This window comes from Mobula hypostoma, chromosome 6, assembly GCF_963921235.1.
Source record: "Mobula hypostoma chromosome 6, sMobHyp1.1, whole genome shotgun sequence".
NCBI lineage: Eukaryota > Metazoa > Chordata > Chondrichthyes > Myliobatiformes > Myliobatidae > Mobula > Mobula hypostoma.
In genome coordinates, this window is record NC_086102.1 from 45659121 (window position 1) to 45686990 (window position 27870).

The following is a 27870-nucleotide window of genomic DNA, read 5'->3' on the forward strand; positions in this document are numbered from 1 at the left end:
ATAAAGCCTGAATACACACCACAGAAACCAAAAAATAATGTACCAAATCAGGTAATTAGAGAATTTATGCCAGAAAATTAAATGAACATTTGATGAAGAAAGCCATTTTAATTCATGAATGCTCTTAAGAACATAATTATGAGTAGTCACACACTGTTGCACAAACATGCTCCACCTTTTCCTGAGATCATGGCTCATCTGATCTATCATTACAGCTCCACTTTCATGTCCACTGGCAACAATCCAACATTCCCTTGCAAATCAAATAACTATCCACCTCAATCTTAAAAGCATTGAGAAACTTATTTTTAAAACAAGTGGACCCAGAATTCCAAGACTCACTTCCATTGGAGTAAAAACTGCTTTACCTCACTTATTAAATGTTGTGCGATTCGTAATACTAGATTCTTCCACAAGGAAACAATCACTCCACATCTACAGCCAAGCTATTATATTCTGATTAACTATTTCAATTGTACAATTTCACTTCTCCCATCTCCTTGAAGGGAATCACTGATAGCTACCAAGTCTAGTCTCCATAACTCCAGTTCCGCTCAATGCAGCTGGCTAGAAACTCAAGGGAAATTAATTATGTTAGCGTCACTCCCATAAAAAAAAACAGATGGAAACAAATGCACTGAAAATTATTACACAACCAGATTGCAAATGGTGGATTAGAAACGAACAACTGTAGTGACACTCAAGGTTTCACCTACCTGACTGAGGTGGGAAAGAGCTCAGAAGAAAAGATGTAGGCTACATTAAATGCAGCACTTACAGATAGTTTACCCAGAATGGAGGAAAATTGTCTGCTAACAAAAGATAAGATGCCTGAAAAAGAGAGAAGTATATCCCTGAATTACATGAAGTCTTTACTTAAAATTCTTGCAAGTAGAAAAATAATGCAATGACAATCAAATATTTAGATGCCTGAAATAAAATATACATGTGTAATCTGGAACGAAATCTCAAAGCTAGACACTCCAGATATGCTCCAAAGGAAGACAGTAGTTTCAAAATGCTGAATGTACATCAAAATATTAAAAAACAACAGATTAATACACATCATAAGGCACTAAACCAAAATGTCACCATCTTTTAATGAGGTATGAAGGATTTTAAAACAGAATAAAGATTACATATCAGATAATTTTATATGCAATATCATTGTATTCCTGTAGATGATCTCAGTTTCAAGGAGGAAAACGATGGTAGTGCTGAATCACATGAACCATTAGTTCAAACTGTGTTCCATTTGCATGCTCTCCGGGTGCTAACTTCACCCCACACTAACCCAGTAAAGGTTCTGAGTGTCATTGTCTACAGCATCTTGATCTTGGAGTCGGGTGGAGAGTCTTGCTCAGTGAGACACTAGAGCACTACCTTTGCAAAACCCCACGTTCTAGAAGTCTTTTGAGGTAGAGGACAGTTTCAGAAGGCATTTGATATGGTGGCACATATGAGGCTGCTTAACAAGGTAAAATCCTATGGCAATACAGGAATGATACTGGAATGGATAGAGGAATGGCTGACAGCCAGAAGGCAGTGAGTAGGAATAAAGTGGGCCTTTTCTGATTTAGCTACCAGCGACGAGTGGTAATCCCTAGGGGTCAGTATTGAGGTCGCTACTTTTCACATTGTTTGTCAAGGATTTGAATCATGGCTTTGTGGCAAAGTTTGTGCATGATACAAAGATAGGTGGAGGGGTAGGTAGTGCTGAGGAAGCAATGTGATTGCAGCAGGACTTAGCGAAATTGGAAGAATGGACAAACAAATGGCAGATGGAATACAGTACTGGGAAGTGTATGATAATGCATTTTGGACTCCCAGAAGGTTAATTTACAGATTGAGTCTGTGGTAAATAAGGCAAATGCAATGTTGGCATTTATTTCAAGGGGAATAGAATATAAAAGCAAGGAGATAATGCTGAGCCTTTATAAGACACTGGTCAGGCCGCACTTGGGAGTATTGTCAACAGTTTTGGGCCCCTTATCTTAGAAAGAATGTGTAGTCATTGGAGGGAGTCCAGAGGAGATTCACGAGGATGATTCAGGGGATGAAGGGGTTAACATATGAGGAGTGTTTGGCAGCGTTGGGCCTGTACTCACTGGAATTTAGAAGAATGCCGGAGGTCTCATTGAAACCTACCAAATGTTGAAAGGACTAGATAGGGTGGATGTGGAGAGGATGGGGGTATCCAGACTACAGGGCACAGACTCAAAATCGAGGGGCGACCTTTTAGAACAGAGGTAAGGAGTCATTTTTTTAGCCAGAGATTGGTGAGCCTGTGGAATGTTCTGTCACAGACTGCGGTGGAGGCCAAGTCCGTGGGTATATTTAAGGCAGAAGTTGATAGTTTCCTGATCGGTCAAGGCATCAAAGGCTATGGCAAGAAGGCAGGTGTGTGGGGTTGAGTGGGATCCGGGATCCGGGATCCAGGATCAGGGATCAGCCATGATAGAAGGGTGGAGCAAAGGCTGAATGGTCTAATTCTGCTCCTATGTCTTATGGACATTTAAAGTTTTAAAATTAAAAACACATAGGAAAACACCATGGGAAATTAACTCAGGAGCTTACCTTAATGACTGCATACATTCTATGCAGCCCTAGTGATTTTCCACTTCCTTTTCCCTGTCAGGACATGTCTATCCTGAATTCACAGATGTTTCCCATTGATAAGATTAGTATATGCTCAAGCATTTAAGTCATTTCTCAGTCTAGAGTAAATTCCAATTTACCAACTATTTTATGTATTTGTCCTTTTGTGAACTTAACGGAATCTTCACCATCACCAAAAGTAAGCTTCCCGCTTTGTCCTCCGTGTATTTGGTCTTACTATATACCAGATAAAAGTTCTCCTGAATACAAGTTAGGAATTCTGTGCCATTTATACATTAAAGAAAACACTGAGTGAATCCTAGTTTATGTTCAAGTAATTGAAAATTCCCATGGCTACAGCCTAGTGCATTTGCAATAGTCATAAATTTGTGTTTTTCCTATTTGCCAAAGTGTTTGGATGCTTCTTTAGTTCAACCCAAATATTGTGGGTTGGCAATCCTTCTGTGATTCTTTGTCGAACTAATATTTGTCCACCAATTTCTTTTTTTAAAAAAACCCTTCTCTTTTAACTGCAACATCTACAAACATTCCTTCCAGTCCTAAGGCACAATTTAATTTTTTCCAATTGTTCACCAGTAGCATTACCTTCTTCACTGTACTCTTTGTATTTAGTTGAATACCATTTGGTAAAGACTCCAGTTTTGTTCTTTATATTGTTTCAATTGTTTTCACCATTTCCAATTCAGCTTTCTTTTACATTTCAGTCCCATCCAAATTTGGATCTTCGTGTAGTTTCCTGTCACACAGAGCCTCTTTTGCTTAGGGCAGTGAAGTAGAATTTAGCACTGACAGTAATTAATTTAGACTCCTATTGCTCTGAAGAGAACCATTGTCTGGCTTTCACAGCGGCGACAGCAGAGTAAGGAGTGTTATGTTGAAATAGAACCTCCCAAGACAGTCTAAGTGTTATTCTTTGTGGAACCTAAACTCTTCTTTCTTGAAGACCCTAGATGAAAACTGCAGTACCAGTGGGATATCAGGGATTCATATATAGTTCAGATACAATGCTCCAGCCTGAGGGTTTCACCATCCACTCCATGACTGGATGGCAGTATCAGCTAAAAGCATAGGCGGCAGTGTTAGCTTATCATCCTGTCTACTGGCAAGGCCATTTTCAGTGAACTGTGAACTTGCACTCTCCGGTCTCACAGCACCTGCCATTCACTGTACAAGTGCTATCCAATTTCGACTGTCCAAAATGCATCGCCTCACACTTATCCAGGTTGAAATCCACTTGCCATTCCTCAGCTCATTTCGCAAAATGATCAAGATCTCTCTGCATTTCATGCTAACCTGCTTCACTATCGACAAAAACTGCTAATTTACTATCAGAAAACCCACTGATCGTGCTATGTACATTCTTCCAAATCATTTACATAAATGCTATATAGACACAGACTGACGAATATGCCTCATCTGTCACCAGCTACATCAGTAAGAATGCAGATGACATTGGTACCTCAAAAATGGTTATCTCATGCCTCAGCCAGAAACTGGTAATGAACGCTGAGGTGCACACCCTACTAAAAGCCCAGCACATTGCCTTCAAGTCTGGTGACAGAACAACTCTCAGAGCAGCTATGAGAAGCATCATCGTAGGCATCAAGAGGTCAAAGACCACCCACGTAAAAAAAAATTCAGGAACATCTGTCGATAACAATCTCCAGTGAATGTGACTGGGCATCAAGGGCGTTACTGGCTACACAAGGAAAATCAACATCGACTGTACCAGTGACGACTCCCTCCAACGCTCTAACAACTTGTATGCCTATTTCCAGGCATGCAACTTAACACCAGACACAAAACCCATCCTCTTTTCCAGTTGAGCATCCATCGTCCGTCACAGCAGGAACGTGAGAAGGACTCTGCAGAGAGTTAACCCCTATAAGATGGCCAGCCCAGACAACGTCCCAGGCCGAATACTCAGAGTGTGCGTGCACTGACATCTTCAGCAATTCATTCATCCCAGCTGCTGTCCCCACGTGCCACCATCATATCCATACCAAAGAACTCTAAACCATGAGAACATACTGCCTCATGGCACTGATGCCAATCATCATGAAGTGCTTTGAGCGGCTGGTAATGGCACACATTAAAAACTCCATTCCTGCCACACTGGACACTCACCAATACGCATAATGACAGAACCGCTCCTTGACAGATGTCATAGCATCTGTCATGCACCTGGCCCAGCCACACTTAGAAAACAAGGCCACTTTTGTCAGAATGCTATTTCTGGATTTCAGTTCAGCATTCAACACAGTTCCTACTCCTCGGTCTAAACACACCACTGTGCAATGGGGTGTTGGGCTCCCTGATGACCAAACCTCAGATAGACAGGATGCACAGCTACTCCTCCCTTCCCATCATCCCCAATGCGGGTGCCCCCCAGGGATGGGTGCTGAGTCCATTTCTGTACACTCTGCTCACACACGACTGCACGGCCGAACACCCGGGAAATCACATTGTCAAGCTCACCGATGTCACAATGTTGTTGATGAGCAATGCCATTGATGAGACTGCCAACAGAGAAGAGGTTGCAGAGCTCCAGGCCTGGTGCCAAGGCAAACAGCCTCTTCCTCAATGTCAACAAGACAAAGGAGATGATTATTGAGTTCACACCTCCTTACATCTGTGGCACAACAATGGAAACTGCAAACAGTTTCTAACTCCTGGGAGTGTGCATCTTGCACAAACTTTCATGGTCCCAGAACACATTCTACACAATCAGGAAAGCTCACCCATGCCTCTACTTTGAGGCTGAAGAGAGCTGGACTATGCATATTAATACTCACGTCCTTATACAGATGCACACTAGAGAGCATCCTAACTTGCTGGTAGGGAGAAAAGTGCGGCAGACAGGAAGGCTCTATGATGGACAGTCAAAACTAGCCAACCAATCACCGGCACCTACCTATCCGCCAGCAGGGACATATATACAAAAAGGTGTCAGACAAAGGCCAGCATCATCATGAAGGATCCCACCCATCCTGCTCATAAACTTCTTGTCCCACTCCCATCAGGGTAGAGGCTATGTCTCAAACTGAAAACAATTACTTTCCCCAAGCCTCAAGGCTGATCAGCACCTCCACGACCAACACTGCTTTATCATTTCGTGCCAGAGTCACCTCATGTACAGACACTCCCATACCTAGTGTCACTTTATGTACAGACTGTACAATCAATCCATGTATAAGCTACCTTAATATTTATTGTGTTTTTTTTATTATCATATTATTCATCTTATTGTTTTTTTTTGTGCTGCGTTGGATCTGGAGTAACAATTATCTTGTTCTCCTTTACACTTGTGTACTGGAAATGACATCATCCAACCTTGAAATATGTCATGCAATTTGTTTTTTTTGTGGCAGCAGTACAGTGCAAGAAAAAAATTTACACAAGTTATAATAAAAATAAATAAAGTGCCAAAGAAGGGGAGTGAAGTAGAGTTTATGGTCTGTTGAGAACTTTGATGGCAGAGCAGAAGCTGCTGTTGAGTGTGGGTCTTCAGGCTCTCGTACCTCCTCCCTGATAGTATTAATGAGAAGTAGAGGTGACCTGTACAAGAAGGGTAGGTCACATTGGTATCAGAGAGTTCCAATATCCCAGCAGGGAGCTTTGCTTTTGCCACTAGGGAGGGTTTAAACAAGACAGGCAGTGGGGTGGGACTGAAGTGAGCGAAGTCAATGGAAAGACAGGGAGTGCTCAGCAACCCATTTAACCATGTTTACAGCAAAAGAGCAGATGGGACCACTGCTTTAAATTGCATCCGTTTCAATGCATGTAGCTGATCATGAGGTAGACGAACCTAAGGCACGGATTGCCTCTTGGGACTGGGATATTGTGGCGTAACAGAAATGCGGTTGAGAAAAGGGCAGGATTGACAACTCAGTGTTCCAGGATACTGATACTTCAGGTGTGACAGTGGAACAGGTAGGAGTGGAGTGGTGTTGCCTCTTTTTTAAGGGAAGACATAACAGTGCTTAGAGGGGATATTCTTTGGGGTTCATCTAATGAGGCTATTTGGTTAGAGCTTAGAAATAAGGGGATGGTCACTGTAGTTAGGTTTTACTTTATAACTCCGATAGTCAGGAGGAACTCGAGGAGTAGATGTGTTGAGAAATTGCACCCCATCATGAGAATAGTAGGGCAGTTGTGGAGCACTGACTCCCGTAACAACAATTCTATTCCTTTTAAAATAGTTATGAAAAAGGTAGAACAGATCCACAGGTTAAGGTCTTGAATTGGAGCAGTGCCAACGTTGAGAGCATTAGACAGGATCGAGCTGGCATTAACTGGGAAATTCTATTTAAACACAAAGGAACAGTTAGGAGACTTTTAAAAGCTCCTATCAAGAGTCTACAGGTGGCATATTCCTGTTAGGGTGATGGGTAAGCATATCAAATTCAGGGAAGCCTGGCTGTTGAGATATATTGGGACAGCTGAAATTTTTTTTAAATGTCTATTTTTCCTCAGTGTTTACTATGGACAATATCATGGCTGGCAAAGAAATAAGGCTGATAAGTAGTTCACTCAAGTATTTAATGAAGTAAGTATTTGCAGCCTTGAAGCACATTGAGGGTAAATCCCCAGGGTGGGACCAAGTTCACCCCTGGCTGTTATGGTAGGCCAGGGAAGAAGCCATGGAAACCCTTACAAAGATACTTCTTCGTCATTAGCCACTGGTGAAGGTCAAGAAGATTGGAGAGTAGCTGATATTGTTCCATTGTTTAAGGATAGCAAGGATAGGCCAGTGAGCTTGACTTACATTGCAGGGATTCTACTGGTGGGAAATCTGAGAGATAAGATCTACCATCAGTTGGATAGTCAAAGCCCAATCAGGAATAGTCGGCATGGTTTGTGCATGCACCAGTACTGGTAAGAATATGGCAGATTAATGAGTGGCTGAGGAATTGGTGAAGGGGCAAGGTTTCAGATTTCTGGATCATTGGGATCTCTTCTGGAGAAGAACCTGAGAGGAACCAATATACTTCTGAACAGGTTTGCCATGGTCATGTCATCCTGCATTTAGAATACTTCTTCATCGTTGGGATGTATCTATCCAGCGCTTTCTGAATTGTTCCCAGAAACTCCAGCCATTGCTGCTCTATCATCATCACTGCTCGTGTCCCCTTCCAATCAACTTTGACCAGCTCCTTTCTCATGTCTCTGTACTTCCTTTTACTCCACTGTAATACTGATACATCTTCCTTTAGCTTCTCCCTCTCAAATTGCAGGGTGAATTCTATCATATTATGATTATGTTACCTAAGGGTGCCATTACCTTAAGCTCCCTAATCATATCTGGTTCATTACAACACCCAATCCAGAATAACTGATCCCTTAGTGGACTCAACCACAAGCTGCTCCAAAAAGCTATCTTGTGAAAGGCATTCCACAAATTCTCTCTCTTGGGATCCAACATCAATTTGATTTTCCCAATCTATCTGCAAATTGAAATCACCCATGACTAATGTAACATAGCCTTTTTGACATGCTTTTTCTACCTCCCACTGTGATGTGTAGACCACATCCTTGCTACTTTTCGGAGGCCTATAAATAAATTCCATCAGGGTCTTTTTACCCTTGCAGTTTCTTAACTCTACCCACAAAGTTTCTACATCTTTTGATTCTATGTCACCTCTTTTTAAAGATTTGATTTTATTTTTTACCAGCGGAGTCAGTCCTCCTCCTCTGTCTACCTTCCCGTCCTTTTGATAGATCGTGCATCCTTGGATATTAACCTCCCAACTACAATTGTCTTTCAGCCATCACTCTGTTGTGATACCCACAATGTTATACCTGCCAATCTCTAACTGTGCTACAATATCATTTCATGTACTGCATGTATCCAGTCCTGTATTTGTCACTCTTTTCAATTGTGTGTTACACTGCGATGCATTCCCCTGACCGCAATTTTGCCCTATCATATGCCTGTCCTTCCTGACAGCCTCAGCATCATGCCTCTGCTTGTAATCCAACATCCCTATTATCAGCTCTATCACTCTGGTTCCCATTCCCCTGCCAAAATAGTTTAAACCCTCCCCAACAGTTCTAGCAAATCTGCCTGCAAGGGTATCGGTCCCTCTCAGGTTCAAGTGTAGCCCATCCCTTTTGTACAGGTCATACTGTAACTTTCCCAGAAGAGATCCAAATGATCCATAAATCTGAAATGCCACTCCCTGCACCAGTTCCTCAGCCACGCACCCATCAGCCAAATCATCCTATTCTTGCCCTCACTGGCAAGTGGCACAGGCAGCAATCCAGGGATTGTTACTCTGGAGGGCCTGCTTTTCAGCTTTCCACCTAGCTTTCCAAATTCTTCCTTCAGGACCTCCTCTCCTTTCCTTCCTATATCATTGGTGCCAATATGTACTAAAACATCTGGCTGCTCGCCCTTCTGCTTTAGAATGTCGTGGACACTCTCTGAACTACCCTTGACCGTGGCACCTGGGAGGCAACGTACTATCTGGGTCTCTCTATCACGTCCACTGACTCTCCCACCTACTCAACTAACTATGGAATCTCCCATCACCACTGCATTCCTCCTCTGCCTCCTTCCCTTCTCAGCCAAAGTGCCAGAGACCCAATCGCTGCAGCTTCCCCTGGTAGTTCTCACCACCCCAACAATATTCAAAACAGTGTACTTGTTACAGGGTGCAGGGCACTCCGTATCAACTGCCCATTTCTCTCAAGTTTCTCTTATGAGTGTAAGGTCATCAAGTTGCAGCTGCAGATCCTTACGGCATTCTCCGAGGAGCTGAAGCTCAGTGCAGCTGGTACAGATGTGGTTACTGGGAGGCTGGAGGTCTCCCAGAATTCACACATTTCACACAAAAAATAAAATACAGCCCTTGACTCCATTCTTCCTGTCCTAACTATGCACTTATTGATAAAGAATGAGTAAGAAAAAGCTTACCAGATATGTATGTCACCCACTCCTTTTATTGCCCAGGCCTGTTGAGCCAAAGGCAAAAGTCTCCCCACTCTAACATCAGCCCACTCCGCTTCTCCTTATTTTTAATTTGATCTTGCTAATGAATCCCAAACTCCAATTGACTGCTATTCCAGATGTGAATAAACAGCCAAGAAGTGCTAATTTTTAAAACTTACTCCTGGATCTGTGCGAAGACACCTCTACTTTTCACCTTCGAACTCCAAATAGCCGCCGTTCAAGCACCTAACTTCCACCATTTTTGTTTAAAGTAACACATTTCCTCAATCTTGTCTTATGGCAAGTTAATATGGCAAGGAATCTTCTGATATGGTTTAAAATGTTTGTATGTTTCAAATGTGTGAGTTCACTAGAGTGAGTGTGTGTGTGTGTGTGTGTGTATATACACAAAGGCTGTTATGTGCTTACTCAAATAATATTGGGAGGAAGTCTGAATTAATCCTATGCTTCAAAGGAAAAGGTGATCAATTGAAATATTTTGCTACTCTGAAATGAATTTGTGGGAACTCTTTCTTGTGTTGTAAGAGATAGTACTTTTTTTTTAAAAAAAAAGAGGTTGTGTGAATGTGTTGGGACCCACACCCAGCACTTCTTTTTCTTCCTTTCTTTGAAAAAGTGTGTAGAAGCTTTTCATGGTTGGAATTAACTGTTTATTCTGGTTATTTGCTGTAGGAGCTGTAGATCTATTTTCTATTTGCATCGTATTCTGTATTGCGTGTTTATCACGGCAATTAACCATATGGGTGGCAGCATGATAGAAATGGAGTTTTAATTACATGTTCATGCTGTTTTAAAAAAAAGTCATACTGATTAGATTAGAATTAGGGAGTAGGTCTTTTTGTTGACTGTTTAATTTTGATTAACTGTTTGCATTTAACTTCACTTAATTTCATTAATTTTAGCGTCATCAGTTTTATTGTTTCAAGATTGTTTTACTAGTTTCATAACAAAGGAATGAATAAGTTTCTTTGACTTTGAACATTATTATTATTGGATTCTATGCATCAGCCAGGATTAATCCCTCCCTCCACCTTCGTGCTGAGTTTCTAAGCGGTGTTGGCTTGTTCAAATAGCCGCTGCATTTTGTAAACAAAACACTTTCAACAGTTATACCAAATGAACGTCAACATTCGGACGTGTCAGCTTTGATAGTCCAAGAGCAGCTTCCATCAAGTAATGACCTTTTGTTGACTTTTGCTATGTGTTTGGGATTGGGACACAGTTTGGAATGGTCATCATTGCCTGTATGCTCTGTGGTATGGTGTTTGCCTAAGAGTTCAGCACTTGATTCTACTGAAAGGCTGAAATATTTTGATTGCTGACATTTGACTTGAACATTGTTTCTGGTTTGCACACATGGAAACAACACAAGTGAAGCTAAAAGCAATGACCTTGAAGTCAGGACTACAATAGAAATTATACTTACTGAGAAAACTTTAGTGAGAAAAACTGACAGTGTTTGAAAGGAATATAATAAAATTGTTAAAATTAATGACTTAACAACGTTAATTAGGAATTTTACACGAGAAAAGGAAAATGTCCTGCAAGTACAGTCTCATTTGGAAAACTTGAAAAATCTGTGTGAAGCTGTTGCTAAGCAACATAAAATGCTGTTGTTTTTAATTCTTATTTCAGTGCAAGGTAAATAAATTGAAAGCTTTGAAAATATTGAGACTCTTATTAATATAATCACAGAGGCTGAACAATGGCTGAAACTAACATGCAATGTTGAATGTCAAGTTGCTGAAGCAAATAAAATATTTATCAAATTCCAGGGCACGCTTTGACTACATATAAAGCTGATGATTTACAGGATGATGTACACGCAGATGACAGTCTGTCTAATGTGTGTGCAGCAGGTTCTAATGTTAGCCAAGCTTCCTGTGCATCTGATACCTCCTTGGCATGCATTGGAATGGAGACTGATTTGAATGAGTTATGCACAAGGCAACAAATATTGAAGGACAAACATGCACTAGAAGAACAAGAGAGAAAGAAGGAGCAGCTTCAGTCGCAGGAGGAAATTGCAGTTAAGATAGCTAAAGTGGAGGTGCTTCAAATGGTCTGGATACTAAAGGAGCAGCTCTGTGGTGCGAGTTCCTATGTTGACATGACACAGAAAAAAATCTAACCTATTCTGTGTCAATGTGGATACATCTGTTCCTCAAATGTCTTTGAGCCACAAGTTGGGACTCCAAGGGGTGGTTCGGGGTATTCACTCTCAGCCTGCACTAAGAAGGCACTCTGAACCTATGTCATATCCAATAGCACAAGGTGTTTCTGAGAACATTTACTGTATGGTAACACTCATGTTTCAGATCATAAGACATCTAAATGCTGCTCTGGAGGCCATAAAGTTGCAAAAGGAAATAACAACCTTTGTGGTGTAACAGCAACGCATTGCATCTCTGTTTAAAAGAGATTCAAGTTTTTGATAGCGATCCATTGCAATATCATTCACTTATGAGGGCTTTCAAGAATAGCACTGAAGGCAAGACCAACGATTATGGCAACCATTGCAAGCCAACCCACAGCAAGGATATCTCAGGGTCAAAGCTTTACTGCAGGAAAATTTTGGTGATGAGCGGGAAACCTCAGTTGCCTACATGGAAAAGGCTCTTTCTAACCAATTTCCCTCAGGATCAATAAAGTATGACTATGACTATTTTTCACTCCACATCAAATCTGAACATGTGAAAGGTCTTCAAGACTACAGTCTTTTGCTTAGAGGCTGTTGCAATGCCATGGAAGAAGTGCAGTACATGTGTGAGCTGGACATGCCTGCTAATATATTGATTGTTATAATGAAATTGCTTTGGGATAAATGGAGAATGGCAGAGTAAACTGCAGGAAAGGCACAATTGTGAGACTACTTTCACTGACATTGTTGATTTTATAGAAAGGCAAGCAAAGATAGCTGCACACCTGGTGTTTGGGAATATACCGGATGCTACATCACCAGTAATAAGCAAAAGTGTAAACAAAACTAAGTCACAAATTCACTCTAAAGATCAAAGCAGCAGCTTTGCCACTACTGTGACTGCTCTGAAAAGTAAAGCTAAAACTGAGCCCATGACTATTGAAAAGGAAATGATCTCACCAGACAAAGGGGTTTGTCTAACCTTTGGATTTGTGCCCTCAGCCGGAGACAGGTTCCTAGTGAGAAGGTTGCTTTCCTAAAAGAAAATGGTATATGCTTTGCAACACACATAAAAGTTGTTGGTGAACGCAGCAGACCCGGCAGCATCTCTAGGAAGAGGTACAGTCGACGTTTTGGGCCGAGACCCTTCGTCAGGACTAACTGAAGGAAGAGCTGGTAAGAGATTTGAAAGTGGGAGGGGGAGGGGGAGATCCGAAATGATAGAAGACAGGAGGGGGAGGGATGGAGCCAAGAGCTGGACAGGTGATTGGCAAAAGGGATACGAGAGGATCATGGGACAGGAGGCCTAGGGAGAAAGAAAAGGGAGAGGAGGAGAAAAAGCCCAGAGGATGGGCAAGGGGTATAGTCAGAGGGACAGAGGGAGAAAAAGGAGAGAGAGAAAAAGAATGTGTGTATATAAATAAATAACGGATGGGGTACGAGGGGGAGGTGGGGCATTAGCGGAAGTTTGAGAAGTCAATGTTCATGCCATCAGGTTGGAGGTTACCCAGACGGAATATAAGGTGTTGTTCCTCCAACCTGAGTGTGGCGTCATCTTTACAGTAGAGGAGGCCGTGGATAGACATATCAGAATGGGAATGGGATGTGGAATTAAAATGTGTGGCCACTGGGAGATCCTGCTTTCTCTGGCGGACAGAACATAGGTGTTCAGCAAAACGGTCTCCCAGTCTGCGTCGGGTCTCGCCAATGTATAGAAGGCCACATCGGGAGCACTGGACGCAGTATATCACCCCAGTCGACTCACAGGTGAAGTGTCGCCTCACCTGGAAGGACTGTCTGGGGCCCTGAATGGTAGTGAGGGAGGAAGTGTAAGGGCATGTGTAGCACTTGTTTCGCTTACAAGGATAAGTGCCAGGAGGGAGATCGGTGAGGAGGGATGGGGGGTTACGAATGGACAAGGGAGTCGTGTAGGGAGCGATCCCTGCGGAAAGCGGGGGGAAGGGGAGGGAAAAATGTGTTTGGTTGTTTGTATAGGACACATCAGCAAGGACTGCAGGAAGAGTCTTTCACACGTGGTATGGAGTGGAAAGTATCCTGGCACACTTCATATTCACCCTGATGAAAAAGGTGCAGAGTCGAAACAAGCCATGAAAGAATCAAACACAATAGCATGTAATGCCCTGGTATGTAATGGCCTTTATGGGCTGGTGGTCATAATTGTAAACTTGCCATAATTCCAGTGCAGGTGATATCTAAGAAGAGTAATAAGACAGTAGTTGCTTATGCTTTTCTAGATCAAGGATGTACACCAGTGTTCTGTATAGTGAGCCTCATGAACAAACTCAGCCCAACAGGAAAAAGAACATGCATTCTCTTACGCACTATGGTTCAAGAGAAGGTTACGTATAGCTATGTCATGTCAGGACTCAGATAGTGTATACTGTGAACTGCCTAGCAGCTATATGCAGGAAAGTATGCCTGTGCACATCATAGGCATCTTCAGGAATGGTCTCACCCGAAGCATGAAATTGAGCTGCTGATAGAGATAAAGCATTGCATGTGACTCACAGTGTTAATGATGGAGCCGATACAATCAGAACAATCGTGGGTTGGACTGTTACTGGGCCACTGAAAGGGGACCATGCTGGCGGAAGGAAATACACTCAGCCAGCAGACAGTTAGCAGGATTTCAGATTTGAACTTGGATGAGCTTTGACAGCAGTAATTCAAGACAAATTTCCCTGAATGTGGTCAGGAGGAACAAACTAGTTTGTCAAGAGAAGATCACAGGTTCTTGGAGCTGGTAGCAAGGTCTGCAAAACTGGTGGACGGTCACTGCCAGGTTAGTTTGTCTCTGAGAAAGAAGGATGCTAGCATGTCTAATAACAGGAACAGCATGCTCTGAATCTTAGGAAGAGGTTCAAGGAGGATTTGTCATTTCACACTGACTACACAGCTTTTATGAAGAATGTCGTCTCCAAAGGTTACCCCAGAAGAGTGCCAGCAGAGGATCTGGAATGCAGTGAAGGGAATGTCTGGTATATTCCACATCACGGAGTTATCCACTCCAGAAAAAAGGAAACCCCATGTTGCATTTGACTTGAGGAGTGACCTTCCAGTGAATATCACTTAATGTTCATCTCTTACAGGGACAAGATCTTACTAGCTCAAGACGTAACAAGGTTCAGGAAAGAACTAGTCATGATTATGGCAGATATTGATCAATGTTTCATCAGGTTAAGGTGCAGACCTACTCAGATTTTTTTGGTGGCCCGATGACCTCAGCCAAGATATAGTGGTATATCTCTTTGGATCAACTTCATCACTGAGTCGTGCCAATTTTGCACTTGGGGGTGCACAGAAGTCAATGAAGAACAATTCAGCAACCATATAGCAGATAAGGTTTTGCATTGCTTCTACGCTGATGACTGCCTGGAGTTAGTATCCTCTGAGGAAAAAGTTGTGTCTCTTTATTATGCCTTGTATCTATTTGCGCTAAAGGCGATTTTTGACTCACAAAGCAGATAAGCAACAGACTTAGTGTGCTATCTGTATTACCAGAAGAACAAAGAGCGAAAGATATAAAGGATTTGGGTGAAGATATTCCTTTGGTGGAGAGAGTACTGAGTATGCAATGAAGCATTCAGTTTGATACTTACAAGTTTAAGATCACCATTCAAAATTGACCGCTTACCAGAAGAGAGCTCCTCTCCACAGTTAATTCCATCTATGACCTTTCAGATGGAATTAGAAATCTTGAGTCCAGTAGTGTTATCTGTTAAGAAAATCCTACAAGATCTAGACAAAAAAGGAGTTGGTTGGGATCATACTACATACCGTATATCAACATCAGATGCTCATGAGTGGACAATTTGGCTGGAAAAACTTCGCCAATTGGAAGACTTCAAGAAAGCTAGATGTTTGAAACCCGTGGACTTTGGTGAAGCTATAATTGCACAGTTTTACAGATGAGAATGAAGATAGCTATGGAGTAGTGACCTACCTATTGTTGCACGACACACGTTTGCAGGTGCAGTGGTTTTATCATGGAAAAATCTAGGGTAGCACCATTGAAGTTTGTTTCCATCCCTCATATGGAGCTCACTGCTGCTATGATGACAAGCCATATAGACACCTTGTGGATGAAGGAGTTGCATATGCAGTTTCAGGATTCAGTCTTTTGGACTGATAGCACTTCTGTGCTGAAGTATATAAGAATGAAACTTCTAGGTTCCAAACTTCATTGCCAAGAGAGTTTCAAAAATTCTTAAGTTTTCACAAGTATCTCAATGTAAGTATGTAAGTACTTCAAGCAACCCAGCAGATGTAGCCTCTAGAGCACTGAAGATGAAGGCTTTACTGAAGAATAACAATATCTTCTTCAACCTGAAAGTGAATGGCCTGTGAATCCTGATTGTTGTGAAGAACTTCTGCCGGATGATCCAGAATTCAAGGAGATTGCCTTAATGAGTGCTATGCAGATTGAAGAGGAGTTGGATACAGTAACACACATTATCCATAATTTCTCATCTTGGACGGGTTTGAAGAAGATAGTGGCCTGGATTCTTAGATTTAAGGAGGTGTGTGAAAGGGGGGTGTGTGTGAGAAAGGGTGTGTGTGTGTGAGAAAGGGTGTGTGCGCGAGAGAAAGGGGAGTGTGCGAGAGAAAGGGGGTGTGCGAGAGAAAGGGGGTGTGCGAGAGAAAGGGGGTGTGTGCGAGAAGGGGGTGTGCGCGAGAAGGGGGTGTGCGCGAGAAGGGGGTGTGCGCGAGAAGGGGGTGTGCGCGAGAAGGGGGGAGTGGGGGTTGAAGGGGGGGGGTTGAAAGAGAGGCAGAGGGAGATGGAGACCAAAGGTCAGATCAGCCGAGATTGTCTCTCAGTGTAGGAGCTCAGAAAGGCTGAATTGGAGATCGTTGGTTTTTGCCAGAGAATTCCAGATGAATTCTCTAGCCTGCAAAAAGAGTAAGTGAGAAAAGGAATAGTCATATTTTCAAGCTTAGTCCAGCTCTTGAGATGGTATCTTGAGAATTGGTGGATGGCTTCATAGGGCGATTATGCCAGAAGTGTCTAAGCATATTGTTATACTGGCAAAGGATCTTTATATCTCCGACCTCATTATCCAGGTTGCACCAAAAATATTGGATTCCCAGTGCTCGTATAGCTATAAGAACCCTATCCAAATGTGTTGTTTGTCGATGGTTACACGCAGTTCCAGGACACAACAAAAAGGCAGATCTATCTCTGGACGGGGTCTCTGCAGACGAATCTCCATTAACATGTGTAGGATTGAACTGCTTTGGAACTTTTGAGGTGAAGAGCAGAAGGAGTACAGTGAAGGAGTATGGATTTATAATTTACCTGTCTAGCCATATGAGACATTGATACTGAAGTGTCATCTTCTTTAGACAGATTCCTTTGTTAATGCACTTCAACGCTTTATAGCAAGACGAGGACACTCGTGAATTGCGCTCTGATAACTTTGTTGGAGCTGAGCATGAGTTGGGTGAAGCCACTGAGAAGTGGAATCATTCACAGATCAATGATGTACCTCTTCAGAAAGAAATGAAGTGGATTTTTAACCCCACCCGGCTGGCTCACATCATGGAAGAGCATGGGAGAGATTAATAATGTCAGCAAAGGTCAATTTCTGCCATGAAGGTGCAAAATCTTGACGAAGAAGATCTTCACACAGTTCTTTGTGAAGTACAGGCTATTAAGAATGGTTGTCTGATTACTAAAGGATCATCCAACCCCAATGATTTAGGAGTGGTAACACCCAACCATCAGTTGCTTCTGAACACCTCACCACCCCGACAACTAAGAGTGTTCCAAAAGGAAGACGTTTATGCTTGTCATAGATGGAAGCAAGACTAATATGTGTCAAACTTGTTTTGGAAACAGTGGGTCAAGGAACCTTAGCTACAGCGACATCAGAAATGGTCAAGTATAAGATGCAAGGAGATATTGTACTTATAGTTGATGATACAGTGCCTTGAAACTCATAGATTAAGGGAAGAGATATTCAAGGTTTTTTCCAGAAACAGAAGTACTTGTGGGACAGTATGTATCAGGACTAAGACCAAGAGTTTGGATTAGCCTATAAACAAGACCTGTCTTCTACAGGATTCAAAGTACAGTGAAACCCCAATTTAACGCACCCTGATTTTACAGAAATTCAGATATAACGCGATGAGTCATTGGGCTCCATGTCCATGCCAATCCGTACTCCCCCTTCTCCAGCCTTGTATCCCTTTTGCCAATCATCTTCCCAGCTCTTGGCTTCATCCCTCCCCCTCCTCTATTCTCTTATCATTTCGTGTCTCTCCCTCCCCCTCCCACTTTCAAATCTCTTACTATCTCTTTTTTCCGTTAGTCCTGACGAAGGGTCTCAACCAGATGCTGCCTGGCCTGCTGTGTTCCACCAGCATTTTGTGTGAGTCATTGGACCTTTTTTTGCTCAAAATGGAACAAACTGCTAGAAACAGAAAAGAGAGCCAACGATGATGTCAGCACAAGGTGGAATAGGGCTGATGTTGAGCCACAAGGCGAAGAAGGCACTGAGGGGCGTAGTTTCAGTCAGTGACAGAATTCTTACTGTGGAATTCGACGGAAACCCGGCGACCTCTGTCATCATCTGTTACTCCCCGCACAACTGCAGCGAGGAGAAGGAGTTGGAGGCCTTCTACAGTAAACTTCACAAAGCTATCACTTCAATACCGGCACATAACTTCCTGGCTGTGCTCGGCGATTTTAATGCCCAGGTCGGACTGGAAGATGTTCCATACTCATACCTTACCAACAGAAATGGACAATATCTAGTTGATTTCATCCAGGAACACAGTCTCATTGTCGCCAACACACAATTCAAGAAGCGAGCTGGTAAACTGTGGACATATGAAAACAGAGCCTCCATCTACAGGAAACAGCTCGATTACATCCTCGTAAGAACAAAATGGTGTAATTGTGTGATCAATACAGAAGCCTACGGCATCTTCAACTCGGTCAGTTCTGACCACAGAGTAGTGTCAATGCAAGTGAGACTGAGCCTGCGGCAACCCAAAGCCACAGGTCCCAAGGAGAATGTAGACTGGAAGGCATTTCCCTCACAACCTGTTCTTCAAGCTCAGTACACAGTGGAGGTGAGAAATCGCTTCGGCCCACTGGAAAAGTGGGAGGAAGAGACTATCATCGACCGCTATCAACAGCTAATAGACGCACACACAGATGCAACAAAGAGTTTGCCTACCGTGAAGCGAATCAAGAACAGCCAGATCTTGAAACATCCTGACGTCATCGTAGCAAACAGTGTGGTCAACGCTTGTCATGCCGAACTTAGAAGGAGCGAAACAGAAGAGCTAAGAGACAAGTTCAAGACAGAATCTCTTTGCCACCTATGACCGACTGAAGGAAGAGGAACTAGCTGAGAGGATTAGAGAGGTAGAGGCTGCTAATGAAGACAAGCAGCATGGAGAAGCATGGGGCCTAGTCAATGAGATCAGTAGATGGAAGAAGTCCCCATCAGGTCAAATAAGTGGTAAAACAGCAGAGGACCATGCCCAGACATGGTTTACCCACTTTAGGAACCTGCTGGGAAGTCCTCCAATGATCACAGAAGAAGAAGAGGACATACCCACGATATTAATGCAAGTCGACATCGATAACGGCCCGTTCACCATTGAGGAACTGAAGAAGGCCAAATATGCACTCAAACAGGGCAGGACCAGATGGGATACCACCAGATGTCCTGAAGAACTGCGACCTGGATGACATCTTGCTGGACATATGTAATACGGCACTGATGAAAGGTGACAAACCAGAACAGTGGTCATTCTCAAACATTATCCCAGTGCCCCAGTCTGCCCTCACAAAGACAGATAACTACCGCGGTATCAGCTTGACCTGCATCTTAGCAAAGCTTTACAATGGGATGACCTTGAATAGGATTCGCACCGCCATTGATCCTATGCTAAGATTCAATCAGAACGGTTTTTGGCAGAAGCGCACAACAGTAATGCAAATACTTGCTCTCCGTAGAATCATCGAGGAAGTCAAGAAAAACAACCTAGCAGCCGTGCTTACTTACATTGATTTTAGCAAAGATTTTGACTCCATTCACCGAGGTAAAATGCTAAAGATCCTGAAAGCTTACGGAGTGCCAGACCATCTACTGAGAGCAATAGAGTCCAGCTATACCAAAACCATAGCGAAAGTTGTATCACCAGACAGAGAAACAGCAGTATTCGAGCTCCTAGCTGGTGTGCTGCAAGGAGACACTCTGGCACTCTACATCTTTATAATCGTCCTTGATTATGCTTTGCGTCAAGCTACCAAAGATCATGACAAGCTTGGTCTTACCATAAAACCAGGGCGAACCAAAAGGGTCAGACCAGTTACGCTCACAGATCTTGATTTTGCAGATGACATAGTCCTGCTCTCTGACCAGACGGAGGAAGCACAGCAGCTACTGACAAAAGTGGAAATTGAGTGCAATGAAGTTGGACTTCACCTAAACGCTAAAAAGACAGAGTACATGGCATTTAACTGCGACGAAGGTACTCTCAGGACCGTAAAGAATAATACCATTAAGAAAGTCTTTGACTACAAGTACCTCGGGTCAAGAATAATGAGTTCGGAGAAGGACCTAAAGATACGGAAGACGCTGGCGTGGAGGGCTATGAACGACATGAAAGAAATCTGGAAGTCGAACCTGACCAGAGGGCTTAAAAAGAGGATTTTCATAGCAGTCGTAGAGTCCATTCTCACATACGGATGCGAGACGTGGACACTCACCAAGACTATGCGAAAGTCTCTTGATGGTTGCTATACACGAATGCTCCGGATGGCTCTTGACGTGAGTTGGCAACAGCACATGACGAACGTTGAGCTCTATGAGGACCTACCGATGCTCACCAGTAAAATCGAGGTGAGAAGACTGCAACTAGCGGGGCACTATCTATGCCACCCTGAGCTACCTGCCAGCCTAGTCATCATATGGGAGCCCAAGCATGGGAGGATGAACCCTGGGCGCCCTCCCAAGACTATGGTCAACACGCTCCTAGAAGACAGCGGCATGGCTAATGCAGATAAACTGAACACACTGATGAGAGAGAGGGAGCAGTAGAGAGTCCGTCATTGTGCCTGACGCCAGCACCCTAGGCCTGAATCGTCATAGTAGTCGTAGTTGTATATAGGATCCTGGTCAGACCCCACTTGGAGTACTGTGCTCAGTTCTGGTCGCCTCACTATAGGAAGGATGTGGAAATCATAGCAAAGATGCAGAGGAGATTTACAAGGATGTTGCCTGGATTGGAGAGCAGGCCTTATGAGAATACGTTGAGTGAACGGCCTTTTCTCCTTGGAGCGGCAGAGGATGAGAGGTGACCTGAGGTGTATAAGATGATGAGAGGCATTGATCGTGTGGATAGTCAGAGGTTTTTTCCCCATGGCTGAAATGGCTAGCATGAGAGGACACAGTTTTAAGGTGCTTGGAAGCAGGTACAGAGGAGATGTCAGGGGCAAGTTTTTTTTTTTTAAACGCAGAGAGTGGTGAGTGCGTGGAATGGGCTGCCGGTGATGGTGGTGGAGGCAGATATGATAGGGTCTCTTAAGAGACTCCTGGATAGGTACATGGAGTTTAGAAAAATAGAGGGCTATGGGTAACCCTAGGTAATTTCTACGGCAAGGACATGTTCGGCACAGCATTGTGGGTAGAAGGGGCTGTATTGTGTTGTAGGTTTTCTGAGTTTCTAATCCTAAAAGTCACCTTTACTAATGAGACTGCTTTCTTTTTATAGAACACTAAAGATGTTGCTCAGAACTTTTGACATATTAATTTTGAGTTTGAATTTCTTTGAAGATGTAGGCCAGAAAAAACTACACTGAGAAGGAGTAGAAGGGGCCACCTGGTGAACTCTTTGATGAAGTGATTCTTTCTCTGGGGTAACTTAATCAGAACAATTGAACATGGACACAAAGAGTTTCTGCGAATGTTCCGCTATACCCGAGGCCATTCTCAAATTTAAAAAACAGGTTATTGTGCGAAATGACAAATTTGCAGAAGTAATCTTGTCAAGTGAACCCAGTATCTGGGTAACCCAGTTAAACTAATTTGAGCCAGTTGAATCGAACAAAAGTGACCGAAGGCACAAAGTTGAAGGCAAAGGCCATGAAATAATATTGCTTGTAGCCCTGGGCTACATCCAATGAGAACTGACACAGGTCAGTCAGATGACCTTGAGCCAACAAAACTAAAATAGATTGATCTGATAAGAGAAGGAATAAGAATGTAGGAATTTGGGAGCACAGGCAGTAGCAACTCTCCAGAGGCCAACTGTTGCAGATGTGGAGGAACCCACAACGGATACATGGAGATCACATCGGGGCTATGAGAAACACCTGGTCAGTGTAGGAGCTTTTCCCAGGTATTACCCTTTCACTTCCTCGACAGGTCATGGAGGGTTAGGGAAAACTCACAGGTGCGCACACTGGTACTTAGTTGTGCAAATTCACGTGCTTGTGAACTGAGCCAATAAAAGGTACTTGTCAGCAAATACAGATCCTCTGTGCCCAACTGATCATTATTACTAAGTGGTAATCCTTGTAAGCACTATGCCAGAAATTTGAGTGTCAGGGGACAGAAATGTGTAGTTGCTATTATTAAAAAGAAGGTGCTTGAGAAGCTGAAAAATCTGAAGGTAGATAATTCACCTGAACCAGTCTGATTACACCCCTGGGTTCTGAAAGAGGTAGCTGGAGATGGTGGAGGCATTAGTAATGATCTTCCACAAATCACTAGATTCTTGAATGGTTCCGGAGGACTAGAAAATTGCAAATGTCACTGCACGCTAAGGAAGGAGGCAGAAGAAAGGAAATTATAGGCCAGTTAGTCTGATGTTGGAGTCCATTATTAAGGATGAAGTTTTGGGGTACTTGAAGGTGCATGATAAAATAGGCCAAAGTCAGCATGGTTTCCTTAAGGGAAAATCTTGCCTGACGAATCTGTCGGAATTCTTTGAAGTAGTAACAAGCAGGATATACAAAGGAGAATCAGTTGATGTCGTGCACTTGGATTTTCAGAAGACATTTGACAAGGTGCCACACATGAGGCTGCTTAACAAGCTACGAGCCAATGGTATTACAGGAAAGATACTAGCATGGATAGAAGATTGGTTGGCTGGCAGGAGGCAAACAATGGGAATAAAGGTGGGGCTGTTTACTGGTTGGCTGCCAGTGACTAGTGGTTTTCTGCAGGGATTGGTATTGGGATTACTTCTTTTCATATGTCAGTGATTTGGATGACAGAATGACGGCTTTGTAGCTAAGTTTGTGGACAATACAAATTAGGTTGAGAGGCAGGTAGTATTGAAACAGGGAGCCTGCATAAGGATCTGTGCAAATTGGGAGAATGGGCGATGAAGTGACAGATGAAATACAATGTTAGGAAGTGTGTGGTCATGCGCTTTGGTAGAAAGAATAAAGGGATATACTATTTAACATTGTGGACAGTCAGTCTTTTCCCCAGGGTTGGCAAACCTATAACTAGAGGCAACCGATACAAGATAAGAGGAGATTGATTTAAAAGAGACCCAAGAGGTAGCTTCTTTACACAGAGGGTAGTGAACATCTGGGATGCACGGCCAGAGGATGTGATCGAGGCAGATACAATTACAGCATTTAAGAGGCATCTAGAAAGATACATGGAGAGGAAGAGCTTAAAGGTTTATGGGCCAAACACAGGTGCTGGGGCTAGCAGGGAGGATGCCGTGGTGAACTGAACCATTCGGGTTCATGCCAACTACAGCACCCTCCTTGCTAGGTAGCCCCAGTTACCCATTTCCACTCTGTAACAATGAACTTGAAACATTAACCATTAGCGTACTAGCTGTGTGGATATACAAGAAACATCTGAGGCATAATAACAAAAAAATGAATAACTCTCGTAGAAGGGTAAATCACTCAGAGGTACAAAAGTAAATTATAAAGGAGATTTGATTGCAGTGACCTTCAATCAAATGATAATTTATTAGTTATCTTGCCTTTATTCTCTGGAAGCAACGTGACGATAAGGCAAGCTGTACCTCCCACAAACAGGAATCCTGCTAGTGTTCGTCTGCGACCTGACCTAATGGAATAATAAATGACAAAAAAGAACAGTTCAATTACCTTTGTCCAGTTCTACACTCTGTTTTGAATATCACTACTACCTTTTCTAAATTTTCTAATTGGTGGGCCTTTGCAGATAAATACATAAAAATCTCTTCTGGTCCCCTAGTATTGGATGACAAGGGGATTTTAAAGTCAATATCACTGTTATATTAACTGGACTATTAGTGTCTCAAAATACAAGAATTATTGTTTAATAGGACTGTGCCACATGAATGCAGATCATATCACTAACTACAAATGCCACCAGATAATTTGGCAGTTCATAAAATGACATCAGGCCCATTTAATTTTAATGATGCGCAATTTTATAATGCCACATTATCAACGACTAACTGTAATTAATAACATAATGATATAACTTACAGAGATGCAAAAACATAAGTATTCCATAATAAATACAAACGGTAAAATACCTTTGCTAATTCTAATTTAAAACAGGAAAATATCTGAAAGAAAGGCAAACTCTAAATAGCAAAGTGAAAAATTGTTTGAAACATTAAAAGTCAGCTTACCAAGTACGACTCAAGAGAAAGAGACATATAGGATATGATGGCAACTCCGCCAATCCAGATAGCGCTATGTTTAGATATAGATTGCCACCAAGATCACCTGCACTTAGAGTCAGACCATAGTACACAAGACTGCATACTAACCTAAATGGGGATAGAGCAGATGAAGAGTTATTTTACTTTGTTACTTTAAACAAGCCAACTTCAATAAACCCAACAACTTATGTATTTGAACCTTGTTATGGAGCATAGCAAGTATTCTAACATTAACAATCTAATGCTAGTATAGGTAATAATGCTAGTAAGATTAACAGACAGTGGCAAAAAGAGCCAACACATTGCTAAAAGTCAGTAAAGATTTCAAATCTCCATTACACCAAATAGATTGTGAAGAGAGAACATAGAGGAGTATTCCGAACAACCTAGCAGCAGTTGCAGGTAAGCCGAAATATGCAAACTGTACAGTCCATGACAGGTACACTCTTACCAAATTCAATTTGCCCACTATACACCTTGCATAGATGGTTATCCACGTGACTCCCTCATATCAAGAAACTCAGCAAACTAATTAGCCAAAGCAGCTGGATTAGTGAATGTAGCTCACAATGAAGGCAAAGGTCAGAGCTACTTGCCGAACAAAGACCAAACAATATGACGGCAAGGCAAGTGGAAGGAACCACATGTACAATATTGATTATAATATTACTTTATTCAAGATCATAAGTAATACAAAATGAATCACTAAGTCATGTATTTGTTAAGGCAAATACACTGTTGTTTAAGCAAATGACAAAGCATCAAGCATTTGAAAAGGACATGTACATTATATAAAAGCATCAAAGAATGCATGAATATTGTATCCAGGTTTTTAATAATATTTTCCTTCACAGCAGATAAAGTGCTGGAATATTTAGTAAATATTGCTGTGGGGAAAGATGTTAAGCCTACATACAAGGTCAGGAATCAAAAGGTTGAGCATTATGGGATTAATGTTCTGAGCTGCGTATATTCAATTGCAAAGAATATTGTCAGAAAAGCTGATGAGTTTAGGATAAGCATGTAGAATTATGACATTGTAGCTATTTGTGAGACTTGTTACAAGAGGGGCAGGATTATTAGCTCAGTATCCCAAGGTTCCATTGTCTTAGACACGATAAGACAAGTCGTAGCAGCAGAATTAGGCCATTCAGCCCATCAGTCTGCTCTGCCATTCCATCATGGCTGATCCTGGATCCCACTCAAGCCCATGCACTTGCTTTCTCGCCATATCCTTTGATGCCCTGACCAATCAGGAATCTATCAACTTCCGCCTTAAAGATACCCACGGACTTGGATATATACCCACCGCAGACTGCGGCAGAGCATTCCACAAATTCACTACTCTCTACCTAAAAAAATTCCTCCTTACCTCTGTACTAAAAGGTCGCTCCTCAATTTTGAGCCTGTACCCTCTAGTTCTGGATACCCCCACCATAGGAAACATCCTCTCCACATCCACCCTATCTAGTCCTTTCAATATTCAGTAGGTTTAAATGAGATCCCCATGCATTCTTCTATATTCTAGTGAGTACAGGCCCAAAGTTGCCAAACGCTCTTCATATGTTAACCACTTTATTCCTAGAATCATCCCCGTGAACTCCTCTGGACCCTCTCCAACAACAACACACTCTTTCTGAAATATGGGACCCAAAACTGTTGGCAATACTCCATGCAACCTGACTAGAATCTTATAAACTACTACTACTACGTCGATTCAGGCCTAGGGGGCCGGTGTTGGGCACGATGACGGACTCTCCACTTCTCCCTCTCCCTCATCAGTGGGTTCAGTTCATCTACAGTATCTGCACTGCTGTCTTCTAGGAGTGTGTTGACCATAGTCTTGGGAGGGCGCCCAGGGTTCATCCTCCCGTGCTTGGGCTCCCATATGATGACTAGGCTGGCAGGTAGCTCGGGGTGGCGTAGATAGTGCCCCGCTAGTTGCAGGGTTCTCGCCTCGATTTTAGTGGTGAGCATCGGTAGGTTGTTATAGAGCTCAACGTTCGTTATGTGCTGTCGCCAATTCACATCAAGAGCCAGCCGGAGCATTCGTGTATAGCAACCATCTAGAGACTTTCGCATCGTCTTAGTGAGTGTCCATGTCTCACATCTGTACGTGAGGTAGACTCTATGACTGCTTATAAAGAATCTTATAAAGGCTCAGCATTATTTCCTCGCTTTTTTATTTTATTTGCCTTGAAATAAATGCCAACATTGCATTCTTATAACTTCTTATAGCTTTTTAGTTGCCTTGTGTTGGAATTTGAAAGCTTCCAAATCATCCAACTTCCCACTCACTTTTGCTACTTATGCCCTTTCCTTGGCTTTTATGCAGTCCTTTGCTTCTCTTGTCAGCCACGCTTGTCTAACCTGCCAATTGAGAACAACTGCTTGTGTGAATGGAGCTAGTGGGTATAAACGGGGTGGAGGGGTGGAGGGGAGGGATGGCATTTCTATTCCGAGAAGATATCACAGCAGTAATCAGTCAGGACGGACTGTAGAGCTCATCTAGTGAAGCTTTTATGGGTAGAACTGAGAATAAGAAAATTATGACTACACCAACAGGATTTTATGATACACCATTCAGTCTACAAGATTTAGAGGAGCAAATTTATAGAGAGAGATCACAGACTGTTGCAAGCAACAGAAAGGTCGTGATAGTAAGTGATTTTAAGTTTCTATGTGTTGACTGGGTCTCCCATTCTGTAGAGAAGCTGGGTGGGAAAGTGCTTATCAAATGTATTCAAGAAAGTTTCCTTAATCAGCACACAGAAGTCCCAGAGAGAGTATGATATTAGATCTGCTATTAGGGAATGAGATTGCAGAAGATTGTGTTGGAGAACACTTTGTGACTGGTGATCTTAATACCATTAGTTTCAAGGTAATTATGGAAAATAACAGCTCTGGTCCTTGAGTTGAGCTTCTAAATTGGAGAAAGGCCAATTTTAATGGTATCTAAATGGATCTGGCAAGAGTAGAATGGTTGTTTTCTGGCAAAGGTGTACATGGTAAATGGGAGGCCTTCAAAAAGCAAAATTTTGAGAATACAGGGTTTGTACGTTCCTGTCAGAATAAAAGGCAAGGATAACAGGTTTATAGAACCTTGATTTTCAAGAGGCTCTGGTTAAGAAAAAGGTGTATAGCAGGTATAGGCAGGCAGGAACAAATTATGTACTTGAAGAGTATAATAAATGCAAAAGAACATTCAAGGAAATCAGCAGGGCTAAAAGGCATGAGGTTGCTATAGTAGACAAGGTAAAGGAGAATCCCAAGGCCTCTGCAGATATGTTATGAGCAAAACGATTGCAAGGGACAAAATTGGTCCACTGTAAGATTAGAATGCAAATTCATGTCATAAGGTGGTGGCTGGGAACAGACCCAAGTGCAAGACACAGACACTGAAGTACTAGAGACAGGACTAGGATACAGGGTGAGGGCTAGGACATGGACACGAAAACCGGGAACCCAGAACAGAACTGGACAAGAG

At 42.5% G+C, this 27870-nt stretch overlaps 1 protein-coding gene across 2 annotated transcripts in view; it reads right to left on the reverse strand.

Moving 5' to 3' along the window:
• Positions 1 to 27870, reverse strand: part of LOC134348003 (solute carrier family 22 member 15-like) — an 86389-nt gene that overhangs the window by 17943 nt on the left and 40576 nt on the right. For both annotated transcript variants that reach the window (XM_063050735.1, XM_063050736.1), the window contains exons 7-9: positions 24351 to 24491; positions 23709 to 23794; positions 717 to 831 (exon numbers count right to left, since the gene is read on the reverse strand). In XM_063050735.1, the coding sequence (XP_062906805.1) occupies positions 717 to 831; positions 23709 to 23794; positions 24351 to 24491 (342 nt within the window). The remainder of the gene's footprint in view (positions 1 to 716; positions 832 to 23708; positions 23795 to 24350; positions 24492 to 27870) is intronic.